General features: G+C 37.1%; 2 protein-coding genes across 2 annotated transcripts in view; one reads left to right on the top strand and one right to left on the bottom strand.

The window, feature by feature from the left end:
* Positions 1–18597, top strand: part of LOC124629606 — a 275754-nt gene that overhangs the window by 219054 nt on the left and 38103 nt on the right. The window lies entirely within an intron of this gene.
* LOC124629607 (immunoglobulin superfamily containing leucine-rich repeat protein) lies at positions 13623–16436 on the bottom strand. Its single transcript, XM_047163095.1, has one exon. It carries the CDS (start codon positions 16122–16124, stop codon positions 14178–14180), a length of 1947 nt encoding a protein of 648 aa, XP_047019051.1. The 5' UTR covers positions 16125–16436; the 3' UTR covers positions 13623–14177.

The raw sequence follows: 18597 nt of genomic DNA, 5'->3' as shown, positions 1-18597 counted from the left end.
GTCGGAGGGATCCGAATTTAATCTTAGAATGATTTTCTAAACATAGCCCCATGCTATTGATACCGTCCTTTAGTTGCGATTACCCAAAGCCGCTCAATACTAAAATAGGAACTGATTGATGATATTTTTACGATTTCACTGCATATGTGGGCGAGTATTTATTTATACTTTTATACCCTCTAGGTTTCAATAACTGATGAGGCCTTCCTTACTTAATTTAGTTTTGTACATATGTGAGTGTGTAATAGTAAAATCTGTGTTTTATTTTCGTTCTACGTAAGGTTCTTACTCCATGTTTTTTTAAGTACAGCACTCGATCGATATTTAGGTTGGCGCCGGTACAGTCATACGGGATAGACAGGCGGACGAACACCGTTTACGTAATGTTCTGTAGGTAGTAAACACAATCAGTCGGTGTCCAATTCCCGGCCGCCTGCTATTAAAGTTATCGTAGTGGCCGGAGCAGGACCGGTACTGTGCTCCCGGGTATAAGGAAGTGTGGAGCCGTTAGGGACTGTTGCCAGGGTGCCAGAAACGTGCGTGGTAACGGACGGCTTGGCCACCCCACGTACAAATCACACGGTCGCTATTAACTTTGAGACTTTGCCTACGTACATTTCCAATTGGAACTGGTTGTGCGAAGACAATTTTGATTTCCCTTGTTGGGAATGTTTCAGCTATCGATTAAGTTGTAATTTTAAAAAGGCGATTGAATAGATTTCTTTCTGTTCACTATAATGGGTTTTAACTTTAACTGGTTTTACAGTTACCGGCACGGATATTGGGCTCTCGGCGGAAGAGTGGGGATCGCTTTGCGCACCCGTACGCATAAGGCAATAAGGCAGTAAATCGCTTCTGCGCAGGTGAAGGTCATGGCTCGATATCCGTGCCGATAACTGTAAGTATTACAAATATATTGTATCTGACTTTCTACGATTTCTACCCTCGAGTCATATGCATATCTTGTGCTTATGATATTCATATTTCCAAGGAAATCAACGGTCTGCAAAAAAACCTGCCGAAATCAAATACGCAGATACATATAGTACGAAGTTCTCTATCTTTTGTAGTATACATTTACATTAACAAGACCAAACCTAGATACCAATAGAGTGTTGCTCAATAAATTGGTTACACTGGCGGATACTTCACTAAAAGTGAATGTCTTATATGTGGGTAGTGAAAATGCTGATGTAATTATACAAGAAGGTAAGTCGGGTCGTAGAATATCCGTTGGTCAATACGATCTCCGAACATCTTACTTTAGTTTCTTGTTAAATTCCTTGAATGCACGATCAACAATAGCGTAGATCTCATTTATACGTGTATGGGACATCTTTACAGTACCTATATTGCGGCGATCCACAAAATATGATGCACTATTCAGGCTTGGCCTTTATGCTTAGTACTTGCACACAATGTAGCGTGTACCTGCTTTCTACGTTATATTTTACACTGGGATGCAACAAAGGGGTGGTTTATGTAGACATTTACATCCATCGCTCATACAGAGCATCATAGTAACTACGTTCTGAGATTACAGAATTAATCAATATTTCTAGATGTTTATTTAGTCAAAGAAAGTAACAATATTTATATAAAGTATGTAGGAATAGGTGCCTTCAAAATTAGTCTATTGTCGTACTAACCTTTCGAGAAAACTTGTCTATTCGTTTCGTACAAGTTTATTTTGTAGACCACATCGTTTATGGCCTATTTTTATGAATCGAAATTTCCATAGCTCAACTCATAACAAGAATCACATAATATGTGACTGGCTAGGCTTTCATCATGTTATGAATTAAGTACTTGTGGCTACTTCTTAGGATTAGGAATTAAATATTATATTAAACACTTCTTGATAGACTGTCTTCTGCTGAATTAATTGATAAAAACTAATATAACTTTTTGCAACACTACAATCGTCCGTTTTATGCAAAATGGAACCACTCGACAAATTTCATTTTTTACTTTTTTTGAAGAATACTAATGTAAAAGTGGTCTAAATTCTTATACAAAAAAGAACCACATGATTTCCCCCTTGGAAAGAAGGTATATTAAAATTTTGTATAAGAATTTAGACCACTTTTACATTAGTATTCTTCAAAAAAAGTAAAAAATGAAATTTGTCGAGTGGTTCCATTTTGCATAAAAACGGACTTATCCATCAACGGCAGATACATATGGACCTTCTTTTTAAATATCGCTAGTTTGATATCTACGTATTATAACGAGAACAACTAGTTATATACGTCACGAAGCGCACCTGAAGCACCTCCCTAGACAATATGGAGAGGTCAACGAAGTTAGGCTTCTATTAAGGTTATCTTGATCACGAAGGGGTAGATGAACCGGATTTTCCATTTTCATTTTAATAAAAGTTGTAGCTTAGAGAACGTTATGTAGAAAACTTAAGACCCTTTTTTCCTGCTACGGCATATTGGGAGTAGGTTTCCAATTAAGAGTCGAAGTAATTACACATAAACTTTGACAACCCCTATTTATTCTAACACCATTTAAACTATCAATATACCATATATATGTATGTACTATATAAGACAAAATTCTATGTCATCGAGTTTTGGTAAAACTTCTAGGCCAACGATCAAGATAAGTAATGATGATGAATAAACCATATTTTTATGACAAAAATACTCGGAAAAGCGTTATGGTTGAGATACACTCTAATTGCCCTAGATTCTTAGTATGGTTTAATTCTAATTCACTTTTAGGTAAGATATACAAATACATAGACAAAACAGAATTGCAGAATCCTTATAAACAAAATGAGATTATTTATGTAGATACCCTGACTGAATTTGCGTTGAAACGGCCAATACCTACTCGTGTAAAATTGGTTGATATTCAAATCAACTCCATGAATTGCAAAGGTCAATTAAACAAAATTCGATTTGATGTTATAAAATCAAATGGAAATAAATTGACATCAAAGTATGCAGTCTAGAAGATTTATTGTAATATTGTCAAACTGATTCAAATTGAAAAAAAATACGAGTATCAAGGTATTTTATACAGCCCAGATATGAAGAAATAAATTCCAGTGACAAAGCAATCAGGATCAGCTCTCATGTAACATAATCTCAATATAGGTCTTAGACCCATTCAACAGAAAATAAACGTTGCATTGTTTCATAGTCAATCCTTATCTTAGAACGATCCTTACCAACCAAGAACCGTTCTTATGAAACCTCATAAGTTGCCATAAAAAAGCATACTTTCAAGCTACATAGCGAACTGAAGCAATGGAAAAATTTAAATAAATCGTTGCGGGCACCATCTGCCAAAAGTGTAATAGAATTAATTCCCAAAATGATTTGTCTGAGTCCGCATGTTTTTCAACGTATGGAGAGGAGTACGGGCTCATATTTTAGCCGTCGCTACTCCATTAGTGACGCGGGAACCCCAACCAATATGGCGGGGCGAATCTGCAGTGACAGGGGCATTCACCCCGCGTGCAACCATCCCCTCGTTTTTGTTATAAAATCAATATATTTGGAGCAGGGTTTCCTAGTTGCAACAAGATACAGACATGTGCGTAGAGCGTCGTCGATAATCACAAGCGACCGAGAAAATTTCTCTTCGTAAAGCGGTGTGAGCCGACCTCATATGTGATGAAACTACTTCTTTTATATAGGTATTAGTTAACTACTTCTATTATATAGATTTTATATAGGTATTAGCTTTTCACATGAATTGAGTAAATCAATTCCATAAAGTAAAACTTTGACTACTATGCTGTGGGATTCTTTGCGATTTTTTTAATATTCCAAAAATTAAGACATATAGGTTCAACTGTTTCTCATTGCTCATGTTTGCAAAAACAAAAAAGGTTATTAAGGAGTTCACATCGTTGAGGTAAACTGGTGGCTAGCCAGTGCCAAACAGTATTCAAATGAAGTGGTCACAAGGACTCCGGTGAGTCGGTAATGAACTCTGTTGGGATCGGAGGCAGTCACTTGTCACGGTGAGTAATCTTTCACTGCTGGCTGTACTTACGTGGTGGCCACCAGACCGAATCGACATGTTGCCTTTCTCTGCCTGCTCTTATTACTTACCAGTAACATAAGCCTAATCATAAATATACGAAACTTACGTGTTATTATATTAAATAATAGAATAAATACCCGGTTAAGAATTTATTGATCTTCTACCTAGGTATCCTATACCAATTATTAAGTAACTGACTGAAAAATATTTACCCGTACCTGAATATTGTTTACGACATAAATAATGAATGAGTATAACAGTACCGTGTTTTCAACCTCGTTGATATAGTCGTGCACAAATTGTTTTACATCAAATTTTAATTCATCACTCAGAGCTCATGTTTGCAACTTGCCGTATAAACAAACTTCATGAATCATATTATCTAGGTGCTACGAACTTCGACGTTTTGACCGCGTTTTTAATGCCAGGTGGTAGGTATCATAACTTCATATGAAAAATATATTTTACTTGAATAATTGTTATTGTTACGAAGTATAGTAGGTAAGTAAGTTATACTGTTTGACTCTTCTCGATAATTATAAAATGTTTTCTGCTCAATAAGACTCCCTGCGCGTCCTGTGACCCAAAAAGACAATGCCAAAATATCCCTCGTTGAGTATCCTCAATATAATTATGTGGGGCAGTTATGGGACCTCCCTATTATAATATTACAGTACAGTGTACATATACTCTTATTGTTATGTCGGTCTCCTTTAGCTTCCATTTAATACCTACCCTCCCACTTAAACTCTTTTCATACTGTTCGCTGTGGTAAAAACCACTTGCCTTTAAACCATCGACTTGGGATGTAACAAAAAATACCCCAGAAAAAATAATAGCTACTCTTGCAAATAAAGTGTAACTGTACTAAATACACATATATCCGACCGACCTTTTGGTTGTGTTGTGTTTAACGCTAAGTCCGGGGCTAAGCTTAACCACCTTAAGGCTAATACCGGGATTTCCTTATCCCGTTGGCCCGTGGTCAGTCTGGCCCACGCCTTAACATCAATTAGCACTGTGTCTTGGACTTTGCTATCTTAACTGAGCTAATGTTTTGTTTAGATAAAAGGCCTTTTATCTCTTCGTGTACGGCCAGAGCCAACATCGATTTCAGAAATTGTGACTTTAATATTATTTAGCATTCATTTGCATGTTTCAGTCTAGCAAAAAAAACTCAGATAAATATGCACATTTTTATAACACGTCGTTTCGTTATCTTTCGTAAATACAAGTGATTTACGTTTATTTAAAGGGACGAGCTATATCTTACGCCATCTTCATTAAAAAAAACAAAGGGACATCAGAAAAAATCTTTTAGACGTTGTCCTTTTGTTTTTTACTTTAAATACAAGCACGAGAGAAATAGGAGTTCATAATGAGTTATAAGATTTTAGAAGATTAATCCAACCAGCACTAATTATTTTATTTTTGCTGGAGATGAAGGACAATTTTAAGTTAAACTCCAGCATGAAATAACAAACGTTTACTTTTCCTTTACCTATAGGTTTTCAAATTAAATTATTTGTCGATTCTAATAATACAACAATAGTAACCTCTTAATTCATGTCCTATAAGAGTCAATGGTACCCAAACAACATAGTCAATAAAGTTGACATGCAAAACTTGGCTCTGATTTGTATCGATTGCTATGTACCTAAGTTTACGGCGATTCCGACCGACTGAATCTCAAACAGGACATCGGAATTCAAAACTATGCTCTGTCCACTTTGGATTAACTGGAGATAATACCAAAGCTTTCGTCATGAACTAGTTTTCTGTTTTGAAAGCATCAGCCTAGCATTTTCTCAACATCAGTGCAATAATTTTCCATGTAGGTTACAGCTAGAGACTAGTTTAAGAACGGTACATTTTGGTAAGCCTAGGTGTCAAACTTTCAGGTTTTTGATTACTCCTAACTACCAACTGTGAATTTCAATTGGCAAATTAAAAATAGTAAAGGCTAGATAACAGGTTTCGTGCTGCATGATTGGCGGTTTCCAAAAACTGATTGCAGATATACAAATAGCAAGGTTCGAACTCATAGTAAGTCAATATTGAACCTTTTCGGGCTTCTCCATGGCGTGCAGAAGGCCGTTAGCATGTATAATCGCCCTTGTACGTTTTAAATACTCCCTCCTTGCTCATTATTTAGCTCGTTTATTATTACTAACTACGTCCGTTTACGGACACGGAATGATGTTCACACTTATTCAGTTTTTAAGTAATTATTAGGTGACTATGTTCCGGTATGTCCCAGTACCCAAAACAAATGAAACGCAACCTTTATAAAATATGAAAGTACGTACTAACATAAATACACAATTATCGACATAGAATAGGAATTACGACTTTGTGACGATTTTAATCCAACAATTGCAAATGTTATAGATAAATAAGGTTTTTTATTTAACATTCCGTTTTGTCTAAAGCTTTCAAACAGGATCGTATATAGACTATTTATAGGTACTTCCTACAAAACCCGGTTTTCACCAAGCCTTCTTTATCACAAGCACTCTGTGAAGTATAATTAAAGTATCGTGCGCTTCCGACGCAATCAGCAGCAACATTACAGACATAAGTACTTATTATTTACATCCTGTGTCGATCGAAGACCGATATTAAAATTTTACATCATTCTGATTAACCGTTGTGGTGTGGAAGCGTAAACACTAACAAAACTATCTGTTAAAATTTGCGTCCCAAATATAACGGTTGGGCTGTGAATTTATTTTCAATATAAATTGTAATGCAATTTAATTGCATGCGTGGGGTTTTTGTTAAATATTTTAACATATTACCGTGTGACCGAATCATATTAAAATATTTGTTTATAGTGATCACATACATTGCAAAGCAATTTCTTAGTAATTTAGACATCTTGTTAAAACGGGTTGTGTATTTATAGGGAGGTTACGACACAACTGCGGTTAAAAAAGCTATAACTAACAATTTACTGATCCGGCGTTTGTATACCAACTCTTTGTGTAGGTGGAATAAATAAATAATTAATGTTATCGCTTATCATCGGGCTCTAGTCGTAAAAGTGACTGAAGGCATCGATAAGTAAGACAGGCTAAGGTGATATGGATTGTCGATTTATTTTCCAAACAAAATTACTACCTCGTCGGTCTAATGGAAAAGTAAATGTTTTAAAACGAGCACATATCTAACCAGTCGGTTTCAGGAACGCAAGTGGGGGCGGGTAATACGAAATTCATGACAACCAATTTCATCACATAACACTCTATAACCAAAGTATATTAAATACCCTATGCTATAATGAACGGAGAACGAATGTGTTTGTCGGTTAACGGAAAAGGTCCCAGACAAATAAGAGAATTGCGTTATTAGATTTGTGAAGACTACCGAGAATTATTATGAAATTAATATCGCAAGGTACAATAGTAAATAAAATTTCAAATTAAGATACAATTAGAGAGCACAGTTTACCGATTGCATAGCTATATATAAAGTCGAATATCCTGCCAATATTGGTTCCCGATATAGTAATTGCCTCCGACTAAGCGCAGACCGGCACTCAATTGAAACCTTACATAAACCACAACGAAAGCAGATTAGGTCGTTTATGGATAATCGGGTGTCAGGCAGAAATATATAAACCATCGTAAGGGATCCATTTTCACGTTATTGACACGGAACCCTATAAAACGTGCGCGGTTAAGCTCGAGATCTGTAGAGCCAAGCCACAAAGAGAGAGAGCAATCCTTCCTTAATGGAACGTTAAAAACACGAGGCTACGATTGTCACGGCAAGTTTTTGCTTGACTGTGCAGTCACGCAGCGGTCACACTTATATCTACTACCTCCGATATAAAAACCTCTAGCTTTCCTTTATCAATTCTGAAGCTTTGCGTTCCCAGTTTTTATTTTGTTTCGGATCACTATCCTGGAGTTCTTTTTTGTTTCGAATATCTGTCCTGTAGTTTTTATCGATAAATCGAGGCTGTTGGTCTGGGCTTATCTTTTGATGTCAAACAACTTCTTGCCTTCGTTAAAGTATATCTGATGATGAAATAGTAGTAGGTAATTAATGCTACGTAATAAAATAAGCAATTTAACTATTAAAGAACCTAATGCGAAAATACATATTTCTTTCTTCGTTTGTATGAAGCTGGTCCCTGCTGTTGCTTCTCCTCCCATCAAATATTTCGAACTAGGAGATAATGCTAATGCTAGGAGAAGACAAAATAAAATGTCTAAACATTATGGATTTTAATCTCTGTAAAAGTTGAAGCTTATTTGAACAATAATATTTTGGGTAAATTCAAGACGTAACCTCAGCTATATGCCATCTAACCTATTCCCCGTGACAATAGTCTCCTGAGATATAATCATGTCTATGTAAAATGATATTAAATCGCAAATAATTTGACCCAATTGTGCTCCAAACCTTTTGGAAAAGCTATGTTTAATGATACCAGTTATATGGTTTATAAAGTTATACTTCCAACAGGTATCTGTGGAGATCAAAGGGGGAGGCCTATGTTCAGCAGTGGACGTCCTATGGCTGAGATGATGATGATGATGATGAAAGTTATACTTTACATAGAATAGTGTAATAACTTTACAAATACAATGAATAGCACCTATTTTCGTTCATTTAAAGAGTTCATCAAATACATGGATGTCAGTGTTATCATTCCATGAAATCAGACTGGACTGCCCTACAAAAACCCAGAACCGTAATTTAACAATACACATATGTAGATGTAAAAACGATCAACCTGATTGTTGATTGCTGCTGTTGAACATGCTCATGCAATATTATCTATGTAAGTGACCACACATATCGTTGATTTCGGCGCAAACCAGAACACATGCCAAACTAATTTATGAGTGTGCAAGAACATTCATCGGTTTGGAGCGGTCGGCAGCGGCAGTCCGCCGATTTACCAAATTGCTTTGGGAGCCGATTGGTACCCGATGGAATTAACCATTAATTCAATTATCAATCACACGCCCAACAACAGTTCCATGTTTGCATTAATGTTGAAATGAGGCAGATACCTTTGTACGCCCGCGTCCGGCTCATCAGACTTCAAACCACAAAAGCGTTGGATAGCTTCTGAAAATTACTCTCGAATTTTAGTTTGTAGGTACCTAGCGCCTACGGCATATTTCAGCGGTTTGGTACTAAATCTCAAATCAAAGGAATCGTGAGTCTGCGTAAGGATTTCAGATTTATTTAGCAAGCTTTTAATATTCTTAGAAAAAGTGAAACACCTTTTTGTTCGGATAATATTTGCTGATTGTGCAGCCAGTAGACGCTCGGCACCTTTTCAGTGAATGCAATACTTATAATAAGTGTAGACAGCGCGATACCGTATTATATTTCTTTTTCGTTCGTAGCACCAAAGAATTACAGAAGCCGTACAATCATAAGGATTTTATTTACGTCATACCGAAATCTGATTCTAGCTTTTATAGCATGGCCTTGAGGCATGGCCGACATTATTAATTGAATATGTTCCTTTTCGAAGAAGGGTGACTTGTCGACACAACAAAGGTAATAAAATATTTTTCATTTGTCATTTTGATTAACTTGTAGTACTTTACGTTGTTATAGATGTCATAATTATGTCGCTTTATGATCGGGAGATTTGATATTTTAAGTAACTCTACCAAAATACTGTAGGTACCTGAGTATACAATAGGTGCCTGTTATTTACATTGAATCTCGAAAAAACATGATTGAATCAAAATTGGAATGGAATTGCCACTTTTAATTATGCCAGCACGTGTAAATATCGAAAAATAAAATCAATTTTTATTGGTATTGGCAACATCATGCGCCGGTGGCTTCACTGCTAGCCGCGCCTGCCAGTTCGTCTGAATATGTAGTTTTTTATTTCACTTTACAACGTTCACACTAATGTAATCGATCACGATTCAATCAAAATTGAATGTCATGGAGCTCCATCGTAACTGCTGTCGTTGCTGATAACAGGATAACTCCGATAAATCACATTTATCTAATTAGTTCTTTTTAAGAGCTTTTAATATTCTAGTTAAAAACTCACTCTTCTAGGAATTAAATATATCTAAAAACAAACAGCATTTCTTAGCTACTTACACTACAAATAATACTTACTTTTAAAAACTGCAGGTAAGTATGCTGTGGTACTTCTGCTTGCCTCTTTCAGCAGAATCTTGGAACTCCCGACAGCCGCGAGGCAGCAAAATGCAAGGAAGCCAAGCTTGACTTCAAATCCAAACAGAAGTTTCAATAATTAAACAAATTAAGAAGCTTAGTAAGGAATTGAATAACTTCGTTTGAAAACTTCATAGTTATTAGTTTACGCAAGTTTATTAAGTTTCTAGATAAAATGATAAGGTAGCGTTGACCTGTTAGAACAAATTGAGTGACTCTATAATTTTAATAGCTCATTTTATACTGAACAAACGTTGATGTTACATTAAAGAACAGTTTTTAAGGTGTTTATTTATACACAGACAACCTGATCAGATATTTAATTTCAATTTCCAAGAAGATAGAATATGATTAATGAAATGTTGTACTATATTGTATATACTAGCTTCCACTCGAAGTTTCACCACGTACTGCCCACACATGGACTAAAAGTAGCCTAAAGGAGATTTCAAATGCCATTTAAGAGCAAATCTACGTTTTTTAACCCTTAAGACATATACTATATTATCAGAACAAATTCTATCTACAATGTTTTTAAAACCGAGCCTCAATTCAACCTAAATACCCGAAAGTAAAAACCACTAAGACAGGGAAAGCTAACAAACGATAAAATAACAAACGTTACACGACAAAATATGATAGCAATGAATATACAAAGAGCGAGTCTCGAAAGCAGTACACAATTGAAATATTCAGCCGAACAATCAAGATCGCTCTGCCTGAGTTCCCATTGTTGCCAGGGCCGAAACATCATTATTGTCAGCGAAAGTCTCCGCTTTTACGAGAAGAAAGCGCAAAGCCATTGATGGTAGGTAAATAAGGTTGTCGTTCTACAAAATTTTGCTTATTTCAATACAATTGTTTCCCTTATCAAAGTTTTGGAGTTACCTATCTTATAGCATTCCAAATGTTAATAGACAAGAAACTTTGGATACTTGTCGACTCGCAATTAATTGTTGCGGATTTGTGGTTTCTAGTCTGTACGTACTTGAGAATCGATGTATCTTTAACTTCAGTTGCGAGAATTGAATAGTTCGTTTCAGGTGGCCAGCATTTTGTTTTGTATTTGGAAACCATTTTAGATGCAGGGTGCTATAGAAAGCTGTAGTGCCTAAATTCTTCAACTAGTCACTCGACGGCCTCACGCCCAGGAGTTAGAAACCCCTTGTGCCTAAGTGCGGTAACTCTTAGTTTCAAACTTGACAGAAGCCTCACTCTTGGAATAATTAGAAATTAAATCTGCTGCTTTTTTAGATAATAGATTAGCTGTGTCGGGTGCTCCTACGTAAGCATTAGATAGTATAAAAAACTCGTTCTCACATTAAACAATGATAGTTGCCAGTGAGAAAATCAGATTATTGTTTGAGGCCAGGATGTGAACCTGTCTGCCTTTTGAAAACATAACTATAATTTTAATAATAACATTACCGCATGGCAAGTAGGTACATATACGTATTATAATCTGAGGCAAATATATTTTGAGAAAGTTTTAATAAATGCACTTGCCTTAGACATACTTATTTGATTGACTTGTGTTAAAACATCTAAGCTTACTCATGGCTTTATAGTTAAGTATAACTTATATGACTTTATCAGCACACGTTTAAACACGTTCAGACATGCTTGTCGTCCATATCGGGAACCGAGATTAACTAGGTACAACGCTTTGTTGCTAAACTAGCGCCAACTGAAAAACAACATTCTTATTGCAAAGCCATTATAATAATGTCACTTCTACGCAAGTAAGTATCAAACAGCAAGCACCTACATTCATATAAATAGTACCTGCTATAATCATAAAGAATATGTTTGTAAAAAGAAACGTTCAAACGAAACCTTTATACAAAGAAGTGACCAAACCCCGGAGCGCCATTCAGTCACACCTACTTTAAAGTACAACAAAAGGATCTACCTACTTGAATGTCCTTTTGGAATAATCGTCCTCCTACCCAAAAATAAGCATTGCTGGTATTTGATGATAGACACCAAAATGTCAAGTGAACATAAATTATTAAATGCACTAGACTTTAAAACAATACAATCCCTATTTGCGTATTCATAAATGATAATGTAAAAAGCAACGCATTATAAAACAACAGGATCTTATAACGATGTTTTTTACAACAGACTTCTGAATATTTATGAATAATAAGTCTGAAGATATATTTAAGTATACATATTTCATCACAAGCAAGCCTGAATAAGGTCAAATCGAAAGCAATAAAATTCTATTTCAGTAATGCTTAGAATGTCTTTTTCGTCTAGATGCCGGTCGAAATTAAAAAGATGAGATCAAATTAGGAAGAGAAGTGACAAGATAATCATGGACAATTGGGTATGGTAACTAGATTTATAACACCGATCCTATACTTAAATCATTGCCATGTTTTCAAATCACCATATACAGATAATATAATGTACCAAAAATACTCAAACACGCTCTTAAACTGATAAATCAGTATAATCCGTTTTTATGAACATTTCAAATTCGCTGTAATACAATATTCAATAATATAATCAAAATATAATCAATCAATCAATCAATTCTTTGCTTTAAAAATCTTATTTCGAAATTCTCACCTCCATTGAACTCGTTTAGAGTTTGGTTCTAATAAAAAACTGAATCGAACGGAAATGAAATAACGTTAACCGGTTTTTCTCCGGCGGGTTGGAAGGTGCGCTTGAAAGTTTTTTTCCTTTTTTGTCGCCATGACACTGGCTCTCCATAGAAAATATTTAAGTCCACTTCATTCTTGTATTGACTTCTAATAGCACGCCGTATAATACATTTAGTTTCATTCTCAATTGTTTATTAAAGTGATACACCTTTCGAGGCTATGAATGAACAAGTTAGCTCCAACCGGTTTGTCCGGATGCGATAGCCATTAAAATATATAACCTCGTCTGGAAGGAAATTAGCCATCTGTTTGCTAAATTATAGATACAAATTAAATAATGAATTCGCGAGCAAGTTTCAAATAATGATGTACCTACTTGCAATTTAATTATCATATACTGGATTATTAAAAGACAGATGTACAAATTAGGTACGTATATAAAGATATTCTGTATTCTTAGATATGTTTAAATATTCTTCTAAGGTAAAACATTATAACATCCTGACAAGCAGAGAAGTTTGGCCACTTACATTTCCATTAACATGGTCATGGTAACTCTCTATTGCGCTTGTACGTGGAACATACAGCCCACGCCATCCTGTCGCACTACGTGGAGGCACTTTATGACACAAAGATCACGTGCTAGTATAATCATTTCTTTGAAATATACCAAATGCATTATTATTTCTCCAATGTGTGTAAAGGTGCCGCCTATTTTATATTTATGACACTGGACACTTTATAGATAGCAATGACATCAATTTGTGATCGTACCTATTAGGTATATGATTGAAGTAAGGTAAACCAAATTCAAACAAGTTATACATTTTACAATCGCCTGATTTATTTTTTCCATTTTACTGCTAAAACTCTTATTCCTTTTCAACATAAAATTTACACATTCATTATCGTACATGATTAACATTCATCGTGAATTACAATATTCGCAATATATTTTCTTTTATATTACTTTTCAGGGGGAGTTCATTATCTTTGGGTAGGTCGTGTATGTCTTACACTGTAGGTATAGTTATTATTAATATTCATGTAACATCTTATTTGAGTTTCAACAATCAAGATATATTTATATTCAGTATTTTAATTATTTGGCGATCATAGACGATACCATTCCATATCACGTAATAATTTACACTTACATTCTTCAACTAATCAGTCGCGGACCCATCGCATTTGGATCCAATGTAACTTTCCATTAATTATCTAAATAAATTATATGATACAAAAAATATTACACTAACAACCTGTTTAAGTATAAATTACACATACCTTACGTATAAGATGATTTCTAGCTTAGGATACAAATTTACAATTCTGACATGTCATCTAGATATGTAAACAATACGTTCTTTTATCAGATTAAACATCAGTAGCACAGCCATCCTGAAAGTGGTCCTCTGCCGAGGGCCTGGTGATGGTGAGCACGCGCTTGAGCGCGGCCACCGGCGGCAGCACCGGCGGCGCCCGCTGCCACACGCGGAGCGTGCGCGCGCCGCCCACCGGCAGCCCGTAGTCGGGCGGGTACGGCGCGTCGCCCGCCACCGGCCCGCTCGGCGCCGGCACCGCGTGCGTCCGCGGGAACGTGCGGCTCATGTAGCCCAGCTCCTCCTGCGACCCATCCACGCTGCAATTCTCTATTATAGGTGTTCTATCGTTATAGTACGTGGGAATTGCCGTACTGACCGCACGAGCCAAATTACTGGCCTGAGTCATTTTCATTTGATCCCAAAGGCCGGATGGATATAATGATTCTGAGGTCTCGCGGGCGTACTCGCCGCTTCCTGGTCTAGCAGCGCTATCCGGCCTCGTATCGTTGATAAGATCGGGGTCAATAGTGCCAGAAACTGTTGGCGATACAACTATGGGTCCACCGGCAGTCACGACGCTTCCTCTACCCTCGTAGTGATTCGTGGTGTAAGGTATATCATTTGCTCTCGGTGGTTTGAGAACCGGATTACATTTTGAATCATTGTAATTTGGTGAGTCTTGTCTATTAGCCAAAACTGCAACGTGAGGTCGATCTGTCGACGTTGGGTGTACTTCATTTCCTGATACTACCCTGTCTATCGTATTTGGTGTTTTACTCTCACAAGCCGGCGTTGGACGAAACCGGACAAAAGTAATAAGCAAAGCCAAAGAAACAACAACTACGACTAGGAATAAAGCTGCTCCTAGGCTTGCTATCTGTGCACTCCCTAAGGAAGCCATCCCAGCTGCTAGCTGTGTGACGTGCACAGTAAAGTTAGCTTCTGCATTCCCGGCTTTATTTTCGGCCACACAGTAAAACTCGCTAGAATCTGTTTCTTGAGTATTCGTTAATATCAAGGATGACTTCTTTGTAGATTCACCTTCTTCAAAAATAAAAATTTTTTGGTGAGAGTTAAAGTGACTTCCATTCTGAAGCAATCGACCATTCCAGTACCAGTTAATATTGGCGCTCGGCACGGCTTCAGTCCGGCACGTAATAGTAGCATTGGAACCTACTGCTGCCTCGACATGCCTGCTCGCTGGTAATATTTCTGGTTTACACGCAAACTCTTCTATAGGTAACTCTGAAAATGGTCGATTTGCTAGACGTGTCGGCGCATAGCAGCTGGGAGTTGAAAGCAATTTATGTTTTGCCAACCATAATTTGAGATCTCGTAGCCGGCAATCACAAGTCCACGGATTGTCCGATAAGTCTATAGCTCGCAGTTTCTCAATCTTCTCTAATGAACTCAAAGGTATGTCACGTAACTTGTTGTGGTTTAATTTTAAAGATTCCAGCGAGCGCAACGTTCTGAATGCTTCTGGAGCTATTTCTCTGATATCGCATTTGGATAGATCAAGTTTGACAACGCTGCCAAGATTGCTCAAAGCGTCCGTATGAACTTTTAATACTGGATTTTGGGACAGTGTAAGGTCCCTAAGAAAAGGAGCATCCTTGAAGCTATTTGAAGGGATCTCAGTAAGTAAATTATAGGATAGATCTAATTCAACTAAATTGGTTAAGCCTTTAAAAGCTCTATCATGTATTTGGCCAATATTACAATTGCGTAAATAAACTCTCTGTAAGTTGAGCAGCCCTGTTTTGGCAAAAGCTTCCTGAGGAAGGATTTGAAGATTATTTCCAGAGAGGTCCAATACTTGCGTGGCAGGGTCTACTGGTTCGGGCACTGTTATAAGAGCTCTGTCCACACACTCCACAGTCTGCTTGCCTCCTTTCCACTTACACGCACACACCGCGGGACAAGAGCCAGGGGGTGCGATACCGGCTAAAATTGTTTCCCACACCATCACGCTCATTGTCACTATAAACCACCTCATTTTGTTTTTAAATCCAATTGTTTTTAAGTCACTGTAACATTTCTTTCACTTAAATCCACACGATTAACTTCTGTCAAAATTAAACATAAGGATAATAAAATTCAATAATACCTAATGATAAGTCGCGTTTGAACGTCGGTATCGTATCACATCACTACTCGAGAAAGTTGGCAAACGGTACATGACGGCACGGTGTGCTCGCGCGACGCCTGTGAGTCAACTGAGAGGGAGGGATCGTCTGATCGTCTCGGTAAAAGAGCTCGACGCATGCGTGTCGGCGGAACCCCGCGCCCCGCTCTGCGGCTCTCCTCGACCGCCGAGTTGAGTAGCCCTACTCGACGCGAACTGTTCAAAGAATTCCAAAAGTGTACTTTTCTACCTGGCTGTGACCGCGGCCGATCATCCCACTCGCTGGCTCGTCACGTTCATTCATAAATACCTGAGTCACTAGCGGAGGCACGGCGGCGGGCGATAGTTTCAATGGCGATGCCGCCCGGAGATGCAACAAACAATACTGGACCCGCTCAACTGCGCCCCGCAAACCGCTCCGATTGTTATAGAATACGCATCCTTTTGTTAAGAGCACGTCGGCTGGGCATCAGGTAGAGGACTAATTATAAATAGCAGTTCGAAGGGATGGCAGGTACACGACAACAATAACACAGGATGTGTCATATAATAGATGCGACGGATTCATTCATCTTTTCGTTGAACGGGCTTTAAATCGCAACGACTGGCTGATTTTAAGGCGATTTTGCGATAAAATGCTTTGTGTTGCCCAACTGAACAGTATGCTGATGGTAGAATTGCAGCTAACAGTAAAAGCTAAAGTTGTAATAAATAATAATATTTAGTTTAAATGAGCCTTCTTCTTCGTTCTACTTTTAATGATGACTATGATGTATATTGGATGATAAAATATAATAAATATCTGTAGGTAGGTGGTAGGTATCATAGCATATTTTGAATAAGTACCTTGAAGTACCTTGAAGTAGAATAAGTACCTTAAGTATTTTGAATAAGTATAGTCTGTTTTTTAATCTCGTAGACTAAACTGACATTACGAGTGTTGTTAGTTTATTGCAAATTCTTAATTAGTGATGTCGCACGACCGAAACTTAGCGTTAATAAAATCAAGTAGGTATCGTTTTTTTACAATAAGTCATCCTGAAGTAATGGGCGTATGCTTGATTATTACGCATGGCTTTGCGTGGTCAGATATCCCTGGCAGTTTGTAGCACGTCGTACAGCCGTGTGTGACGTACGTGAATTTTAAATATAAAACTTTGAATGAATATTAAATTCGTCTATTTTAGATAAAAACTTACGATTCAACGAACTGGTATCGTAAGTACAACACTGCACCAAAGAGTTCGCAACATTATTTGTAAGTTTGACATTTTGCAAGTGTCAATTTAGTCTACGAGATTAAAAAACAGACTATAAATCTCATCATCATGTTATAGTAAGTTTTGGGAATACAAAAAATATATCAGAAAGTAGGTACGAGTAACTAACATTTGTGGATTTGATTTTGGTTTATAGAGGTAGATTGGCCAAGCGAATGTTAAAATAAAGAGAAAAGTAAAATAATTATCTTCTAAGAATAAAGTGAACCGCAAGCAATAATTTAGGCATGGCTTACTAGCCGATCCTATAAGTGGGGTGTAAAGCTGCTATAAATTACAGCAACTGTTCAAGTGAGGAAGGTATGTTCAACGAAGGTTCAAAGGAAGCTAATAAAACGAAATTAGTGATGTGGCACGCGGCTGGCACGCTCCGCCATGTGCGCCGGCGTCGCCATCTCGCGCTCTCGTCAGCTGTGCGTCACCTGGCGCTCCACGCGTGCGCACCACCACATGCCGCCGCCCCTCGTAAGGCTTCTCGCAGCTTTTAATAAAATTAACAGCGCCACTGAACAAGTAATGGCCCTACAATATCTATTAATAGAAACTAATATACGCGAACCTTAATTTTATTAACAAACGAATTAAGTTCATTGATGTGAATACAAGTAGACACCGAGAAGCGTACTTATGCAACTTTTTCTCGTTTTATTAGAACAACCATTTTATTTGAACAACAATGTGATTTAGGCAGACGTAAACGTAGGTACGCCAATACAATTTCAGCTCAACTTTTGTTGGACTTTTTACTAACATAAAGAACCTAAGTTAGCATAAAAACGTTTTATCGTAAGTGCCATAAAAACTAACGTCTATGAAGTATGTCATTTTAAACTTTGCTTTTACTTTGCATAAAAAATGCTTAAACAGTCCATATAAAGGAATACTTATGAGTCTCGCAGTAACTTGGACAACACATGGTTTTGAGTCATACAATGTTATGTACATTATGTCCTATTCATCCACTTACATTCACTGGTCTTATATGACGTAAGTGTGTAGGAACAATGGTGAATATGGTCTCTTGCGATCTTTCTATATAGGTACACACATTTACATTGTGCATG

Source organism: Helicoverpa zea, chromosome 4 (genome assembly GCF_022581195.2).
Source record: "Helicoverpa zea isolate HzStark_Cry1AcR chromosome 4, ilHelZeax1.1, whole genome shotgun sequence".
In the NCBI taxonomy this organism is placed as follows: domain Eukaryota; kingdom Metazoa; phylum Arthropoda; class Insecta; order Lepidoptera; family Noctuidae; genus Helicoverpa; species Helicoverpa zea.
This window is presented reverse-complemented; position numbering and strand designations above follow the sequence as displayed.